At 44.8% G+C, this 19,917-nt stretch overlaps 1 protein-coding gene across 4 annotated transcripts in view; it reads right to left on the reverse strand.

The window, feature by feature from the left end:
* TMC5 (transmembrane channel like 5) overlaps positions 1 to 19,917 on the reverse strand; it is a 73,788-nt gene that overhangs the window by 44,236 nt on the left and 9,635 nt on the right. For all 4 annotated transcript variants that reach the window (XM_044747269.2, XM_070484848.1, XM_014853464.3 and 1 more), the window contains exon 2: positions 446 to 1,524. In XM_044747269.2, coding sequence (XP_044603204.2) covers positions 446 to 1,449 — 1,004 coding nt within the window. In that variant the 5' untranslated portion in view covers positions 1,450 to 1,524. The remainder of the gene's footprint in view (positions 1 to 445; positions 1,525 to 19,917) is intronic.

Genomic DNA, 19,917 nt, shown 5'->3' on the forward strand with positions numbered 1-19,917 from the left:
GAGGAATTAAATTGATTTCATGGAGTCAGATCGTCAAAAGATTTTCTTGATTAAAATGCATTTATGTTGATACAAATCTGGTTAAAATGTTTGGGTGTATAATTATCAAGTCTTAATCCTAACCTTTATAGGCAAAGTCGCAGGGGCAAAACAGTGGGGACCCAAATGTCTTGCAGGGATTGGATAGGAAGAGGTAGAGGACCTGGGAGGAGGCAATCCAAGAAAAAGGTGATGAAAGATTATGTTCGGGTAAGGGCCTGAAGCCTCAGGGCGAGAGCCACGGCCCAGGTGAGGTCTACAGGTAGGTATGAAAGTTTAACCACAGCTTCAGATTATGGAAATCATCATACGTGTCCCAAACCCAAACAAGGCCAACCGAGTTCCACTGACTTGATGAGCTAGCATTTAGCCCCCACCCACAATGGAGAGAGATGCCTGCACTTACTCCCTGGTCACTTCCGGGGTCTCAGAAGAGCCAGAAGCACGACCATCCTCAGCATCTGGGTAATCGGGCTCCCCCCAAAAGTTTGAAGAGTTCCGATTGTTCTCAGCACCGGGATAGTCTGGTTCCCCAAAAAAGTGTGGAGAGTTAGGTTGATTCTCGGCACCTGGATAGTCAGGCTGTGCCAGAGAGTCTCTATATGGACTGATTCTGGAACCAGCATATTCTGGATTCCTTCTGGAGCCTGGATGGTTGGAACCGGCTCTGGGGCCAGGATGGTTAGAGTTTCCCTGAGATCCAGGGTAGTCTGGTTCTCCCAAGGAGCCAAGATAATCAGGATTTGTTCTGGAGCGTGCATAGTTTCCACTGCTTCTGGAACCTGCAAAGTCAGGATTTCGTTGAGATTCAGAGTAGTCTGGCTCTCTGGATGAGCCTGGAGGGTAAGGATTTCTCCAAGATCCAAGATAATTTGGCTCTGCCAGAGATTTGGGATAGTCTGAGCTTCTTCTGGAGCCTGCAGAGTATGGATTGCTCCTGATGCCAGGGAAGTCTGGATTACCCTGCGATCCAGGATAATCTGGTTCTGCTAGAGACCCAGGATAGTCGGAATTTCTTCTGGAGCCTCCAGAGTATGGGTTGCTTCTGGTGCCAGAGTAGTCTGGATTACTTTGAGATCCAGGATAATCTGGTTCTGCTAGAGACGCAGGGTAGTCGGAATTCCTTCTGGAGCCTCCAGAGTATGGGTTGCTTCTGCTGCCAGGGTAGTCTGGATTACTCTGAGATCCAGGATAATCTGGTTCTGCTAGAGACGCAGGATAGTCTGGATTTGTTCTGGAGTCTGCAGCGTATGGGTTCCTGCTGGTGGGGTAACCCGAGTGGTTCAGAGGACCTGGAGAATCTGAATAACCCTGAGTTTTCAAATATCCTCGCGTAGGGTTCCGAGACCCTGAATAGTCAGGGTCATCCGGATCTTCCTCGTACCCGTTATTCCTGTAGTAGGCAGACATGCTGGCACAGATTCTTTACCCTGGAGTGCTAAAATGTTCTTGCATTTGCAGTTACTCAGGGATCTTTTCTGTTACCTGAAAAACAAAAAGGAAGGAAAAGGTCAGACTTTTTCCCTTTCTTCCCTGCAGAGGCTGCTGGTTATCTTCCAGTACCTGTCCTCCTTTCTTTCATGGTTGGGTACACAGCTGCCCAGAATAAAGACGATGTTTTCCAGCCTCCTATGCACCCAGGTGCGGCCAAGAGTGGTCAACGGGACCTGAGCAGAGCAATATATACAACTTCCAGGTTACTTCCAGCCGGCCGGAATGTGGAACGACGGGGTGCCATCTTGGGCGTGCACACCAGGCAGCACCCGCCCTAAGGAGGGCGCCCAACAGATGGAAGAAGCCTGGGTTGCTGATGACTTCACAGATAGGTGCCAATATATCAGCTCAGACTTTTACATACAGGAAGAAATAAACCTTTATCTTATGTAAACCACTGTTTTTTGGGTCTCTGATACATGTGGCTAAACTTACATCCTGACCAATACAATGCCTCAGTTGGGAGGGAGGGGAGCCATGGACCAAAAGACGGGAAGGAACAGGACTTTTGAGCACTTGGATTGCACTAGCGGTTCTGGGGTTCAAAGTATAAATTAGGATAAGTGCACAAAGGAAGAAAGGTCGATGGTAACTAGAGGACTTGGGTAAGGAGACAACTGCTACCATCCCTTCCACTTTGAAAAGATGATTTTATGAGTTCCCTGAGCTCTGATCCATGGACATGCTTTCAAATCAGAAGCGATGGAGTTTTGATCACTAAGAGTGCTGGATATCTGTTGTTTTTACTTGCCTATTACCCATTTGTCCCTCTTTTGGCCCCAATGCCCTGATTTTCCTCTGGGCATCTGCCCCTCCCCCACTCTTGGTCCAGGTGATTCAGGAAGGGCTGATTGCATTCCTGACTCCAAGGATGGTCACATGACCCAGGCCTGGCCAATCACTGTGCACCATGCCCCTGGCCACAGGGTTTGGTTCAGGAAGGGGCACAAAACCCATTCAGTCTTCCAAGACCTTGACTAGACTAACTGGGAGAGATAAGCTCTTGTTTCACTAGGGTTGCTATGGTGATAGAACATAAGCCTGGGAGCTGCTGGTGTAGTGTCAGTAGGAACAGCGACAAAAATAATAAGTAGAGGAGGGGGCCAGCCTGGTGGCATAGAGGTCAAGGTCACATCCTCTGCTTTAGCAGCCCAGGTTTGCAGGTTTGGATCCCGGGCACGGAGACCTACACACGGCTCATGAAGCCATGCTGTGGTGGTGTCCCACATACAAAATAGAGGAAGATTAGCACAGATGGTAGCTTGGGAACAATCTTCCTCACCAAAAAAATAAAAATAAAAGTAAAATAACCCATAGGGGAGAAAACTAAAAGGAAGAATCAATAGGATTTGTGGACTGATCCGATATGGGCGGGGTGAGAGGTAAGGAAAATAAAAGACAGAAATATCTCCACAGTTTCAAGCCAGGATTAGATGAATGGTGACGCCTTTGAAAGAAGGAAGTAGACCATTTGTAAAGTTCAGCCAACGTTTACAAGTTTATCTCTAGACAAACATAAAGGGTTAGACTTTTCCTTGAGAAATCAGAGCTAACACCAATATTAACTTTCTGCCCTCACCTGCAGTCTCAGCATGTTCATTTTTGCTAACTCAATTCCATATTTCTCAGCAAGGTGGAAATCCATTTTCCTTTATTTTCTCCCTGCCTAGCATCCATTTCTCTCTTTGGTGGTAACACTTTTCCTTGAGTTAACACCCCCATTCTCAGTCCATATGGGCCAGGTGTAGACATATGACCCAGTCAGAATTATTTTCTTCCTGGCCACAGTCACTGGGTCAGGACACAGAACCCAGTCAAAACCAGCAACATTCAATTCTGGGAGTTTTGTCACAACTGTTGAGAAGAGAGAAGCTCTCTCTTTCTGCTGGACTTGGAGTTAGGAAGTTATAAGCCTGAAGCTGCCCGTGGTCACCAGTGGAGGAGGCCTCCCTGAGAGTGGTGTCAAGTGGGAAGACAACAGAGCCAAGAGACAAGAGAAAGAGATCAAATGTGGATGACATCATTTAAGCGCCTGAACCCACCCACGCCTCACATCTCTGTAAATATATTACTCCTTAATTTTAAAAAGAAAAGGAAAATGAAAAACCCCTAAATCAGACGCCCATACCACAAAACCTTCTATTTCCTTAAGGGGCCATTATACCAGTTCAAAAAAAATGAATGGTTCTGGCTCGCAAACATTTCCACTTTTCTTACATATACAACACAGAAAATCTGAATTAATGAAAGCAAAAGCTGGGTGAGGACAGGACATATTACCTGAATTGAATGGTCCACCTGTGTGATGCTACAAAATGGAAATGGTTAGGGACCCAGCCCTTGGCATCGGGTACAACTGGGTTTAGTTTCCATCTGCTGGCTGTGTGGACTTGGGCAAGTCACTGAACCTCTCTGAGCCTATTTCCTCACCCATCCAGTACGGACAATAATACCTCATAGGGCTGTTGTAAGGAATGAACAAGATAAGGCACAGAATGCAGCTGGCACCAAGGAACCATTTACTGAACAGAAGCTATTTTTTACCACTATTTTTATTTATGTGTAATGTAAACCCTGGCAGCTTCCAAGAGAGAGATAGGGGTTGGTCGACAATAAAAGTCTTGCACTCAACCAGGACATGATTAAAAAAGTAGAAAATGGTTTGTAATAAAGTAGAGGGAGGAGGAATTCTACAAAATTCCTAGGTTGACATAAGGGGCGGCTTCTGAGAACCACATTGTGCTGTGAGCTCCTTGCGAGCCCAGACTGAAAGGGACTCATGACAGGTGATCACGTCCTCACTACCTATGAAAAGAGGACGTTCATCAGTTTCCAAGAGGGCGACAGCTCCTCCCAGGATGAATTTCTAAAAACAGTGTATTATGAGAACCCTTCCAAAGGGCTCAGATAACCACATAGTAAAGCCAGGGCCCAAGGTCATCAGCCAAGAGCTCAGCAGCTCTAGCCACTCCAGGCCGAGCTGCAGGAGCAGAGTGGGGAGAAGACGCTGCAGCCCCCTGCAGGTCCCTGTGAGGAGACGAGCAGCCCCCTGGCAGGAAGGCAGTGGCATATGGCCATTTCTGGCCAGTGGGCTGTGAGCGTAAGTGGCTGTGTCACTTCCACACCAAAGCATTTGAGAGCCAAAACACAACCTTCTAGTTCCACTTTCCCCTGCAGTGGCAACCAGTGACATTTCAGATGGCGACCCACCCACCAGCCTGGCTTCCTGCACGACTAAATGCAGCAGAGCCCACCCCCACCAACCCACAATAGCTTTCCAAGAGCAAGAAATAAACTTTTACAAGTTAAGCCATTGAGATTTTGAGTTTCTTTCTTTGTTTTTTTATTTTTGAGCAAGATTAGCCCTGATCTAACATCTGCTGCCAATTCTCCTCTTTTTGCTGAGGAAGCCTGGCCCTGAGCTAACATCCGTGCCCGTCTTCCTCTACTTTTTATATGCGGGACGCCTACCACAGCATGGCTTGCCAAGCGGTGCCATGTCTGCACCCGGGATCTGAACCAGCGAACCCCGGGCTGCAGCAGCAGAACATGCACACTTAACCGCTGCGCCACCAGGCCAGCCGCTGAGTTGGTTTCTTGATGCAGCAGAACTTTGGTCTTTATTTAGAATCTCTGACAAATTCATTTATACGTACATTCATATAACACACACAGTTAGATAGGTAGATATGTAGGTACACAGAGAAGTAGATGATGGATAAATACATAAGTAGATAGATAAAGTAGGTAAGTAGATAAGTAAATGATAGATAAGTAGATAGATAGGCAGACAGACAGACAGATAGACAGACAGATAGATAGATAGATGTTATATGCGATCAGCCAATGATTAGTTTCAGTCTGGCACAGTTCTCTGTTCTACTGACGTCAGTTGACAGGAATTTGTGTATTGCACGTCTCTTTCACAGTACAGGGCGAATGCTGCTCTAACCATTATCAGCTGCACTGGAACAAATTCCTAAACAAACACAAAGCTGAGCCCACAGACAGGACTAGGGGACAGAAGAGGAAGGAGGAAATAGCTACAAGAAAATCGTCTTTTATTGATTGTCAAATAAAATGGGAGTGGTCTTCTGAAAATCTTACCCATAGTTTCCTACAAACTATCAGAGGAACAAATATCCTGCCCTTTCAAAGGAATACTTTTGCTTTGTGCCTTGGAAAAAGCACAGACAGGATACTATACTTTTTTATTTTTCCTCCAAATTTTATTGCTCTAGCGCCCTTCCAATAAGGGCCATTGAACCTATTCCGAGTCCGCCTTTTGACATCCATTGAGCGCTTCCCACCTCACTGTTTCTAGGGTTTTCAATCATGTTCCCAAGCATTTATACACCTGCTACGTCTGTTCATTGGGGACTCCCTAATTGATCTTGCAAGGCTCCTGGTTTGAACGGGCGGTCGCAACACTCTTGCATTTGTCATCCAGCCAATCCCAGAAAGTTCAGGGGATAAATTACACGCTAGAATCTTGAAGAAGTCACATTCAGGCTTTTTATCTGGACCTCTGCTGCCTCTTAGCTTTCCCAGACTTAAACCAACATAAGCCATGGCAGGCCACCCACAGTTCCGTTCTGCAGACGCCAAAGTGGGCTCATAAAACATAGGGACACAGAGTCATGAAGGATTGTCAGGCCAAGCTTCGTGCGTAATGAGAAAAAACTGGAAGCAATCCAAAACCACATCAACAGGGGACTGACCAAATCAGTGACAGCACCCCTGCATAATGGAACATGACGGGGTATCAGAAAGAATGCTTTAGAGCTACACATACCAGCAGGAGATGGCCGGCTATGCACGGCTCTTCGCTCCAATCTCCTTTTCCCATCTTCCCGCCCCAGGCTCAGCCTAGACTATCATGGCCATACAGTCATGACTGTGCAAAGGTTAATTTTGCTAATTGAGGCCATTTATTATCTGACAAGAAAGGAAAGAGAAACCAGGACCTTGTAAAATGGCAATCCTGATCAATACCAAATGCAGGACATCACCCCATAAGAGGCAAAAAGCAAGGCCACAAATTCTAATTTTAGTTGTACATTTTATCTTCTAAAGGGGTGAACTTTGTCATGCCAACTCATGACAGGGCCAACCTTTGAAGCCCAACAAAATCAACATTGCTTTTGCTGGCTACAATCCTATAAATGATACAAGATACATACATATTGAAGACCCACAGTCAAAATTATGAAAGTGATTCCATAGAAACTCTTAACTAGTTCCAATGAGCCACTATCCATTTAATTAAAAATAGACCAAACAAATTTTTTTAAATTGTTTTTTGTCGGGGGGACACGGAGAAGAAACATTTCATTTTGCTAAACAAGGTCATTAAAAGCAGCGACAGCTTTTGTGATCTACTGTCATTGGACCATTAACCTGCGGACACCTTGATTTCTGACTTCGGGCCTCCAGAACTGGGAGACGACACATTTCGGTTGTTTAAGCTGGCCAGTTTGTGCTACATTGTTGCGGCAGCCCCAGGAAACCAGCAAAACCACACAGAGGGCGCATCAATAAGCGACAGTACTAGGGTTTCACGCATAAAAGTTACATCTATATCTATCTTTATCATGCCCTACAGACTTCATGCAACTTGTCCTTTTTTTAAACATAAGACTGATTTTGAGATCTATTCATGTTGGCAGTTCACACATCAATCTACAAGTCTGTTCATTTTTTTTTTCAAGATTGGCACCTGAGCTAACAACTGTTGCCAATCTTTTTTTGTTTTTTTTCTGCTTTTTCTCCCCAAATCCCCCCAGTACACAGCTGCATATTCTAGTTGTGGGTCCCTCCAGCGTTGACATGTGGGACGCCACCTCAGCATGGCCTGATGAGCGGTGTCATGTCCACGCCCAGGATCCGAACCGGCGAAACCCTAGGCCGCCAAAGCAGAGCGTGTGAACCCAACCACTCAGCCATGGGGCTGGTTCATTTTAATGGCTGTATAGTGTTCCATCATATGGCCTTACCACATTGGACTTATTCCTTCTCCCACTGATGGACATTTGGGCTATTTCCCATTTTTCACCATTAAAATGATCGGTTTACATCCCATCTGAGTCTCCTTGTGCCCACTTGACAATTTATCCAAAGAAGACACAGGGAAGTGGTTTTGCTGGGTGGCTTGCCTTAAGTGTTTCAATTTCACAAGAAACGGCCCCCAAGTAGTTGCATTAACGTACAACAGCTTCGGGTAAGTAACTATTCATTTTCACATGGTCACCCAGAAGGACAACCAGAATATTCTCCAAACTGGTCTTTCTTCCTTTTCCCTGGATTACCCCCAGTCAGTACTACATGCAGCTTGCAAAAAGGCAAGAGAAAGAAGCTCATTCAGAAAAAGAAGAAGGGCAAGATGAGCCTCAGTGAAACTGGGTTTTCGCCTTCTCAGCACTGTTGACAGAGAGCTGTTTGTTGTGGGGGCTGTCCTGTGCATCACGGGACGTTCAGCGGCCTCTCTGGCCTCTACCCACTCGGTGCCAGTAGCATCTCCCCCAAGTCGTGACAACCAGAAATGTCCCAGGCCTTGCCAAGTGTCCTCTGGGGACAAAATCACTACTCCCACCACCCCAGCCCTGCTTTTGAGAACGGCCGGGTTAAACTGATATTAATGTGGGAAGACCTAGAAAGGCTTTTCCAACTCTGCAAGTCAATGATGTAAAGAAAAATTTATAGTGGAAAAAAAAAAAAAAGAAAAAGGATGCAAAGCAGAGGGAGACTTTGACATTAAAGAGAAAGGAGAGGACATTTTGCATGAAAATGAAAACTAAGTTAAGAAGTGAAACGGACAAAGCAAGAAATGTACTTCTGAAACATAGTAACTTTGACTACCTACTCCCAGGCAGGCAGCGAGCAGAACCATGTGCTGCATACTCGCGCTCTGCGCCTGATGTGGAGCAGAGGACTCTTCACGCTCCCGTTTTACAGATGAGGAAACTGAGGTTGAGAAGGACTTGACATCTTCTCTGAGCTCTCACAGAGAGTAAGCAGGGACAAGGATTTGAAGACAAGTTTCTTTACTACACTGGACCACTTTCCACATAGACTGACTTCCTCACTTTTTAATTTACTTATTTAACTACTTAGGCATTTCGAACAATCAATGAAGATTGCTCAGGCAAAAAGGGAAATAGGGGCAGAGAAAAATGTCTATTTTCTATTTACCCATTAAAGGTAGAAAATAAGAGCCAGCCCCATGGCCGAGTGGTAAAGTTCGCGGTGGCCCACAGTTTCACTGGTTCCGACCCGGGGCCGGGCCTAGCACTGCTCATCAGGCCATGCTGAAGCAGTGTCCCACATAGCACAACCAGAAGGACCCACAACCAGAATATACAACTGTGTACTGGGGGGGGGGCTTTGGGGAGAAGAAGAAGAAAAAAAAAGATTGGCAAAAGATGTTGTTAGCTCAGGCGCCAATCTTAACAACAACAACAAAAAAATGTAGAAAATAAAAACAACTGTAATCCCACTAAAAAGAAGGCTTCTTTGCAGAAAGGAAAACAATAAACAAGCTGAATAAAAGGAGGCAAGAACTGGTATAAAGACAGACACACAGACCAACGGAATAAACCAGAGAGCCCAGAAGTAAACTTTTGCATATAGCATCAAGTGATTTTGACAGGGGGGCCAAAACCAGGCAATGGGGAAAGGACAGTGTTTTCACCAAATGGTGATGGGACAACTGGATATTCACATGCAGAAGAATGAAGTTGGACCCTCACCTTACACCAGACACAGAAATTAACTCAAAAAGGATCAAAGACCTAAAAGTAAGACCCAAATTATAAAACTTTTAGAAGAAAACAGGGCAAAAGATTCATGACATTGTATTTGGTGATGATTTCTCGGATGTGACACCAAACGCACAGGCAGCAGGAGTAAAAATAGAGAAACTGGACCACATCAGAATGAAAAACTTCTGTGCATCAAAGGACACAATCAAAAGAATGAAAAGGCATCTATGCAATGAGACAAGGGATTTTCAAATTATGTATCTCATAAGGGGCTGATATCCAGAATATATAAAGAACTACTGCAACTCAACAACAAGACAAATAGCCAGATTTAGAAATGGGCAAAGGGCTTGAGTAGACATTTCTCCAAAGAAGATACACAAATGGCCAACAAGCACATGAAAAGATGCTCATCACTAATCCTAGGAGAAATGCAAATCAAAACCACAATGAGATATCACATTGTATCCATGAGGACGGCCGCTAGCAAAAGACCCAGACAATAACAAGTGTTGGCGAGGATGTGGAGAAACTGAAACCCTTGTGCACTATTGGCAGGAAGGTACAATGGTGCAGCTGCTATGGAAAACAGGATGGCAGTTCCTTGAAAAATTAAAAATAGAATTACCCTATGATTCAGCAATTCCACTTCTAGGTATATATCCAAATTGAAAGCAGAGTCTCAAAGAGATACATGTACACCCGTATTCATAGCAGCATTATTCACAAGAGCCAAAAGGTGGAAGCAACCCAAGTGTCCAATGGATGAATGGATGAGCACAATGCGTTACATCCATACAGCAGAATATTACTCAGCCTTAAAAAGGAAGAAACATGAATGAATGAACCTGGAGGATATGATGCTAAGTGAAATATGCCAGACAGAGAAAGACAAATACTGTATGACTCCAGTTAACGAGTTATCTGGAGTGGTCAAACCCATAGAAATAGAAAGGAGAGTAGTGATTGCCACGGGCTGGGAGGAGAAGGAAATAAGGAGTTGTCAATGGTTGTTTAATGGGTATAGAATTTCAGTTTTGCAAGATGAGAAAGTTCTGGAGATCGGTTGCACAACAATGTGAATGTACTTAACACTCCTGAACTGTGCGCTTAAAAATGGTTAAGATGGTAAATTCAATGTTATGTAAATGTTATGTAAATATTATGTAAATTCAATGTTATGTAAATTTTATCACAATTTTAAAAATGGAATAGTAAAGACAAAAAAAAAAAAGAGGCAAGAATTTTTCCAAACTATAGTCATTTCAAAATGAAAATCAGTTTTCAAAAAGAAGAAAATATTAAAGCACCATGTCTGGGGAAAATGGGAGAGAAAAAGCTGGAATAAGCTGACTGTGTGAATGCTTTTTTTCCCAAACCCTAAATAAGCTATGGAAGCTTTAAAATGAATCAAAATTAATTACAGTCAAAGCGTATTGAGTTTTCTAATGGTGCCGTTTACTCAAAGCCTCAGGACAAGTACAATAAAATTGTCATTGAAATGTTGCACATAACATTCATCACAGCAATAAAAGGAAACTGAAAAACCATCACCCTAAACACATTTCCAACCCACCTGTGCCTGAAAGACAGCTGAGAAATGTGACACTTTCAGCCGACCTCTTGATCAGGGTGCCAAGGAGCAAAGGAGAAGCAAATCCCAGTGGTAGACAAGAGCAAAGAAGATTCCCTGGCTTAAACAGAAGAAAGTACTTACGAGGGGCTCCAGAAAAACTAGGCCATAGGGCACAGTTAAAAAAAAAAAAACAACTACGGGCCCGCCTGGTGGTGTAGCGGTTAAGCTCGTGCACTCTGCTTCAGTACCCCAGGTTTGCAGGTTCAGATCCCGGGTGTGGACCTACACACCATTTGTCAGCGGCCATGCTGTGGCAGTGTCCCCCATACAAAATAGAGGAATACTGGCACAGATGTTAGTTCAGGGTCAGTCTTTCTCAAGCAAAAGCAGGAAGATTGGCAACAGATGTTAGCTCAGGGCCAATCTTCCTCACCAAAAAAAAAAAAAAAAAAAGACTCAAGAATTCCCCCACCTCCACCAAAACTCTGTTCAGTGGCTTTCTGTTGAATCTAGAATAACATCTAAACTCCTTACTAAGATCTGAAAAGTACTCCATGAGCTGGCCTCTGCTCATCTCCCCTTGTTCACTATTCTATAAATCAGGGGTCAATGCACTTTTTCTGTAAAGGACCAGACGGGAAGGATTTTAAGCTTTGCAGGCCATACAGACTCTGTAGCAACTACTCAGCTCTGCCGTTGTAGCATGAAAGCAGCCCTGGATAACATATAATTGAACAGGTGTGTCTGTGTCCCGATTCACAGACACCGAAATTTGAATGTCATATTATTTTCACGTGCCATGAACTATTATTCTTCTTTTAGTTTTTTTCAACAACAAAAAAATAAAAAACCTTCTGAGTTCATAAGCTACATTTGAACTGCAGGGTACAGTTTGCTGAGCCTGTTTTCCTGGCCTTTGCACACACTGTTCCCTCTGCCTTCAATGCTTTTCCCCGCACTCTTGGCCGGGTTAACTTCGCATCCTTAAGGTATCAGCTTAAATGCTGCTTTCTCAGAGGAGCTTCCTTTATTCCTCCACATCCAAATAGTTCCCTTTGAGCCTCTTTCATAGTGTCCTGCCTTTTTTCCCACAGGACTTACCAGGTTGTAATTATATACTAACTTTTTGTGCTTATTGTTCAATGTTTGTCCTGCCCTGGACTGAAAGCTTTGCGAGGGCAGGGGTTATTTGATCTTGCTCACTATACCCCCAGCATCTTGCGCCACGCCTGGAACGTAGGAGGCACACAATGAACATTTGTTGAATGAAGGAATGCTGTCCCAGAAAGTTCTCATTTGTCTTGTCCGTGGCCTGAAGCCCACCTTGGTGGCTGCCGCCCTCGCCAGTGGAAGGGGAAAAACCTACACTGGGGTCAGCTGGGCCACTCCGGGGGAGGGAGGAGGCGCGGGGAGGGTTCGCTCGGACCAGAACTACTCACGCCTGTGTCCGTTTTTGGCACAAACACATCCCTCTTATAAACTGACGGTTTCCCATCAGTTCAGGGATTCTTGAAAGGACAATTCCCCTCACGGAAAATAACCAAGGAGCTCTCAGCAATAGTTCCTTCCTTTTTAATTCCCACTCGATACCTCGAATTAACAATTAGGCAAGTCTCCATTGATACTAACAGGTCTTCAACACCTCTCTGAATTTGCCATAGTCTCTTTTTCACCAAAGATGGAGCAAAGCTCCAAACTCAGAACCTTCGAGAGGCCACAACTTATGACTAGAATTTAACTATTTCATTTGGTAAATTTAACACACAATAACATACTTTTGGTGTATAGTTCTATGAGTTTGAACACGTGCACAACCACCCCCACAATCAGGACACAGAACGGGTCCATCACCCCAAACTCCCTCTGAGATCAACTCCGCCTCCCACCCCTTGCCCACCACTGACCTGGTCTCCGTCCCCATCATTTAGCCTTTTCCAAAATGTCATGTAAATGGAATCGCACAGTACATAGCCCTCTCAGACTGGTTTCTTTCACTCGGCGTAATCTAGCTAGAATTTCATAACATGGTTTGGTTTTCCCTGCATGTGTGTATATATATATATAAATATATAATCACCTGTATTTACAAGCAAGCGGTACGCTTTCCATTTATATTAATGACATAAGTTTCCAGTTAAAGTAAATCTATTCCATAAAAAGAACAGACAAATGTTAGTATGCATGGTAAGAAAACGAGCAAAAATTAGGAAAGTGGAACTCGACCAAATTTTGGGAAACAATAATGATATGCAATAATATAATTACATACTCCCTCCCTCCTCTCAACACACACATGCAAAATATCAGTCTGTAATTCTAAGCGTTCCTAGAAGGGAAGGAAGGAAAAAGAATCTAAAAAAAAGAAATGGCTCATCCCCAAGCATCTCATTTCAACCAAGCTTTCCTAATTGCAGTTCTGGAAACTTCGATTCCTTTCTCAGGCACCTGATCTTGGAAAGAAAATTCCAGCACAAAGGATCAAGGTCACCCCTCCTGAGCGGTTGCCCAGGTACCAGGCCACCCAACACGCAAACACACCCACATTTCAGTGGAAACGGACATTCTATTTGTTTGCAAGGGCTTGCCTGTTCTTTCTGGGCTTGTGAGGGTACCTGAACAATGACTTTGGTTGTCATCAACGAGGCCGTTACAAATCCTTTATCTGGGATCCTCCACCTGCAATGTGTAACGTTTAGAACGAGGAAATAATAGCAATGTAAACAGTCTCTTAAAAGAAAGTGCGCGCAAAACCTTCGCTCATTCATTGAACAAAACCCTCCCGGGAGGAAACCCTTGTTGGCACGTGGCCCACGGGCATTTCAGAGACCGTTTCTGCCTCTGACCCAGACACACGGACAGCCACACGCTTGGATCCCTCAAAAAACAAGGTCTGCGCATGCGAGAGACAGACACCAAAGCTATGAATCGGAGGGGAAATATGAACAGAGCAAAATGGGTACATCTTCTTTTTCTTTATTTTTTCCCTTCACCTTCCAAGAACAAGAAGATGTACCTGTTTTGTAATTTCCTTTCCTCAGGGTTAAAAAATTGTCTTGAAAATTTAAAGGGTTCTTGTTCTTTTAAAGGTAATTATATTTAATCAATGAAAAAGAATACAAGATTTTTAGTTTGTTAAGCACATGAGGAAGTGTCAGAGGCTGGAAAATGAAAAGGAATTTTAGTCTCATGAAGGGCAAAAATCCATCCAGAGAATGGTCTAGCTTTTAGTACTGAGGTAGCAAATATGCTTCTTATAACACGGAATGAAAATGAGTGCGAACCTTTTTTTTTTTTTTTTTTTGGTGAGGAGGATTGGCCCTGAGCTACCATCTGTGCCAATCTTCCTCTATTTTACATGGGACACTGCCACATCATGGCTTGACGAGCAGTGCTAGGTCCATGCCCAGGATCCAAACCTGCGAACCCTGGGCTGCTAGAGTAGAGCATGCGGACTTAACCACTACACCACTGGACCAGGCCCGGGCGGGGGGTGGGGTTGGGAAATAAAGCAGAAAAAAAAAAAAGATTGGCAACAGTTGTTAGCCCAAGTGCCAATCCTTAAAAAAAAAAAAAGGAAGATTGGCAACAGCCTAGGTGCCAATCTTAAAAAAAAAAAAAAAAAAAAAGAGCTGGAGGGTATCTGTTAAAAAAAAAAAGAAGGTAAAGCCGGCTGGCGCAATTGAATTTCAAGACAGTGTTTGCGTTCTGGTGCCTAAGCTCCGTGTGACGTGCAGGGCGTGTGGTTCACTTTTATTTTATTGTAGAAAGAGACTGGTGGGAGCCATGGATGTAGGGCAATGATTCTCAATCAGGGCAATTTCGCCCCCCGACAGCACACTTCACAACATCTGGAGGCATTTTTGGTGGTCCCGACTTGTGGGGAGGGATGTGCTATTGGCATCTATTAGGTAGAGGCCAGGGATGCTGCTAAATATATGTTCCCATATACAGGACAGCCCCCGACAGGAAAGAATGGTCTGGCCCAAAACGTCAACAGTGGCGAGGCTGAGAAACCCTAATCTAGAGATCATCTAGGGTAATACTGTCCAACAGAACTTTCCATGATGATGGTATTGTTCTGTACCTGCGCTGTCCAATACGGCAGCCACTACATGTGTCTACTGAGGACTTAAAATGTGGCCAGTGCCACTGAGAAACTGAATTTCTCATTTGATTTAAATTTAATTCATTTTAATGTAAACAGCCGCAAATGGCTATGGAGCTACCATATGAACAGTGCGAGTCTAGGAAAGGATGGAGCCTAAAGGAATTCCAACATTTGAAGCTTCGCTGATCAGTGTGCATCAGAGACGATGAAGCTCGGCCGCCCGTGAGAGTCACTTGGGAGCTTGCTGGAGACGGGGCCCAGGGATCATCAGGTGACCTACTGGTCCCCGTTTACCCAGAACTTTCTCGGTTTTAACACTGGAAGTTCCACATCTGCGGAACCCCATTCATCCTGGAAAACCACCCTAGCCCAGGTTCCAGTCCCAGAAATAGTGACTGAGAGGGTCTGGAGTGAGACCGGGAAATTTGCTTTTTGATCACGTTTCCCGGGTGATTCTTCTATGTGCCACAGTCTGCGAATCACTACAGGTCAGCCAGTGAACGGAGGCCGCAAGGAGCAGGCGGACAGGTACGAGGAAAAAGTGGCCTCACCGGTTACTTGTGCCTTGGCAGTTTGGCGCCTTCTTGCCTGGCTGGACGGCCGCAGCCTGTCGCAGAAGAATGAGGATCCCTCCCCGGGACAGCCAGAGACTACACGAGGTGCCCGTCACGGCTCCTGCATCCACGCAGACCTGCTCGAAGGAGTGGGATCCTCTGCTGCCCAAGGAAGGACTCTGCTTCCTGGAGGCCTGCAGGCCGTGGAGACCCTCCTCTCCTCCTTTCCCGCTGGCCACGTGCTCAGAATCCTGCCAGGAGCAGCGGAAAAGAACAAACCCGGATGCCCCCTGTGGCCAGGGAATCCTGCCCTTTCTACCGCTGGGTCTCAGAAACACAGGAGGGGGCAGCAAGCGGAGTCGAGCTTCATCCACACTCTGAATCTGAGTCCATGTCAAGTCTCCCTCTTTTAGAAGAAAAAGAACCTCCTTCTAGATCCACCTCTGGAAACAGGAGCTTAGCTCTTAATCAGACTAATTCAGATCCCTACAATATAATAGTGTGTATAATGCCTATATAAACAAACATTATATAACACAACTTAAGTACCGTTGTTCCAGATTTGTGGAGCGGAAAATAGAAGCACAAACCAATGATAACAAAACAACTAATATGTATGTGCCAGGCTCTGTTATAAGAACCTGACAGGGGTTAACCCATTAAATCCTTACCATAGCCTTAGGAATAAACGCTATTATTATCCTTATTTTACTGAGGATACTGAGGCACAGAGAGGTTAAGTAACTTGGCCAGGAATCACAGCCAGTAAAGAATGGAGCCTGGATATAAACCCAGGCAGTCTGATTCTGCAATTGGCATCATTGTGCTTTACAGTTTCCAAAGATATAAAGTAACTTGCCAGAAGTTAAATGGCTTGTCCATATCCAGGGCCAGAAGCTGGGTCTACAGAACTCCAAGTTCTGGGTGCCTTCATTGAGCCACAGGACAAATCTGATTGGTCCTTGATTGGTCACATAACAAATTTCTTGAAGTGGTTCAGGGTGAAGGGACAAAATGCTAAATATCATATTGTGTTTAGTAAGTAACAAAAGAAATTGCATTCTGATTCAAGATGGCAGACTGAGCCCACGGGCTGACCTTTCCTCCCTCCTGGAGTCCAATGAAGCTCCAGAAAAGACACAGAAAAGGGAATAAACCCATAACAACGTAAACAAGAAGGCAAGAGGGAGGCAACCATTGGACTAGAGGTGATGGCGAATTTCCGGGAGACAGGAAGTGAATGAATTCATCGATGGAAAGCTCAGGTGGAGGAAACCGTGGATCAAATCAGTTACCAGGGAAAGACGGGCAGAGGGGAAACGCTCCACTCAGCTCAGCGGCAGGAAGGTGCCCCGCTCGGGGCAGGCAGGTAGGGAGTGCCAGAGGGGCTGTGAAGCAGGAACTAGAGAATTTCATCTTGTTGGAGAACAAGTAGGCTGCTTCCACCCCAGTACCTACAGGGTGCCCGTTGATTTCAGGATGGACACCGTGTGCTAAAGAATTTAATCTTACCCAAAGACAGGTCTGGCCTTTGCCCTTGGCTCCTGGGAGGTCGTCTCCAAGCTCTTGGAAAGTCCTGCTCAGTACAAGTATCTTTGTTTACCTGGGGCCCTGGGCCAGCCAGATAGAAATGATGGGATTTGGGGGCTTGGGGGGATCTGGGTCAGGCAGTATCAGCTGACCTCCTGAGGGGCTGGACACTGAGACCAGCCATGTGGGTGCCAACTCTGTCTATGTGACAGAGCCCAAGTAAAGATTCTGGACACCAAGCCTTGGATGAGCACCCTGGTTGGCAATAACCTGTGCATATGGTCACCATCAATGCTGGGAGAGTGACGCTGTCCATGACTCCATGGAGAGAGGACAATTGGAAGCCCCACATTTGGTAATTTCCTGGATTCCGCCCTATGTGCTCATTTTAGTCTCTATCCTTGAGCTGTAATAAACCATAACTGTGAGCATAACAGCTTTCAGTGACTTCTCTGAGTCCTTCTGGAGATTAATGAACCTAAGGGTGGGCCTTGGGGACCCAGAACTTGCGATGGGTGTCAGAAACTAAAGGGGTCTTGGGGACTGTACTCTCTAGATTTGCAGACACAAAGAGCCTCTCTCTAAACACACGGCTCAAACTTTCTGGGGAGAATTAAGCCCTGAAGGAGAAAGTTGCTACCCCAGATTAAATTCAGATTTAATGTGTCTTGGCCACCTGGTAGCCAGCCATCTCAGTTAACCCTGCCATTCAGGGATGGGGTCTGCTGGGGAAACGCACCCACCCCCAGCAGGGTTAACCACCACAGCTGTCCATTAATCCAGTCCTCCATCCAGAAAGAAAACAGCTAAACAAGGATCACCAAGCATCAGAGGAAAACCAAAGACACAAAAGAACGGGAAGGAAAAGCAACATTGTTGAAACAGAGGTAATCTGGGAGAAAGAATTTAAGAACTTTTAATTTACTATCCTCAGAGACATTTGAGAGAGTTTCTACCCATAAACAGGGTGTTACAGGAAAACATGAACCGGCTGTCATAAAAAAAAAAAAACAACAGTCAGAGGGCAAAGAGAAGCAAGTTAAAAAAATGCCTAACTCTTTAAAATTTAATAGGAGGGTCAGAAGATAAAGTCAAGAAAATCTCCCAAAATGAAGAGTAAAGAATTAATGAAAAATACGTTAGAAAAGTTCAGAGATATAGAAAACTGGCCCAGGAAGTCCAATATCTATAAAACAGAAGTTCCAGAACAAAGAAAATGCACGAGCTGAAAATATCAAAGGTAACAATAAAAGAAAATACCTGAGCTGACAAAGGACGAGGGTCTTCAGACTGAACAGGCCACCAAATGTGGATAAAAATGAATGAGAAACGCCCGCATTCAAACACTCCCTCACAAGATTCTCGATTATAACAGCTAAGAGGAAATCTTAGAAGTGTTCAGAAATAAAATTGTTTAATCTACACAGGAGGAAGTCAGACTTATTGCTGTCCTCAGCAACAAAGGATGCTATTAACAGTGGGGTCGTGCCTTCAAAATTCGGAGGAAAAATGACTTTTAACCGAAAATCCTGCGCCCAGGCAAACTACAAAATCAAGTTTGAGGACGAAAATAGAGACGTGGGGAGATACGCAAAGTGGAAGAAAGTTTACTTCCCACGCACTTGTCCGTTAAAAATTGCTCGAGAATAAGCTGAAGGGAGACACAGAAGGTATTGGAGACGCAGGATGGCAGGACCTTCAAGAGGCCATAAAAAGAAACCACAGGTCAACAGCTGTACGTCAGGCCTGAAAAGCATTCGGTGCAAATTCTGCCGCCCCACAGAGGATGAGTCAGAGCCTGGTGACCTCAGAGATGGGGGTGAAGGCTGTGTGTTTTCTCTGTCAACAAGAGAAATTAAAGACAAATAGAAATTCCAGGCCATCTCCCAAAAGCTGAATAAGAAAGTCACGATCCGGAAATGAAATCACTAAACTCCGACCTGATTGAGCAATTAAGGGAGTCCACGAGAAAAACAACTCAATACACCGGGATTTAGGGATCAGTTTCCTTGATGGCTCAGATTTAGCAAATTGCGTGTCTTTTTCTCTGATCGAACTTCCCTAACATGCACGTAACTGGAAATTTGTAGCCATGTATACTAGTTTTCAATTTAAGAATCCACCCAGAGACAAAGAAACATAATTACAGTTTGTACGACAGAAGATACATGTTTATAAGCCACGACATGTAAAAATACGACAGTTTCTAGAAGTAGGGAAATGGATGAGAGAAGATCCTGACTAAAGGAGAGTGTCAAGGTGCTAATGTCCTCATTTTGTGATGTGGGGAGTCAGGAAACACTGTCCAAAGGTCATGGAACTGTAAGTATACCATCAGCAGTGGTTCTCAACTCGGGGGGACTTGCCTCCGGGGATTTTTGGCAAAGTCTGGCAAATTTTTGGTTGCCACACTAGGGTGTGGGTGTGCTACTGGCCTCTAGTGGGTGGAGGCCAGGGATGCTCCTAAACATCCTACAATGCACAGGACAGCCCCCACAGCAAACAACTATCCAGCCCGATATGTCAATAGTGCCAAGGGTGAGAAACCCTAATTTAGAGCCGCAAAAGGGAGCAAATTAAAAAATATAAATAAGAAAAATGGAAGAGAAGGAACCACACGGGAGAAAGGGGAAGAGAGAAAGGAGAGGAAATGAAGTGTCAGTGAGCTGAATTCTTGAGCTTTCCTATAACAGAGTCAATGCGTACTATGGACATCGGACAAAGCAAGACATCATTTAGACTTTTGATAGTAACCAGTGAAAGAACGAAAACCAGCAATGGTTAAGGGTGGTCGCCTCTGCAGTGTGGGATTTGGCGCAGGACAGAGGGGAAGGAAGCACGCAACTTTCACTGTCT

This window comes from Equus asinus, chromosome 14 (genome assembly GCF_041296235.1).
Source record: "Equus asinus isolate D_3611 breed Donkey chromosome 14, EquAss-T2T_v2, whole genome shotgun sequence".
Taxonomy (NCBI): Eukaryota; Metazoa; Chordata; class Mammalia; order Perissodactyla; family Equidae; genus Equus; species Equus asinus.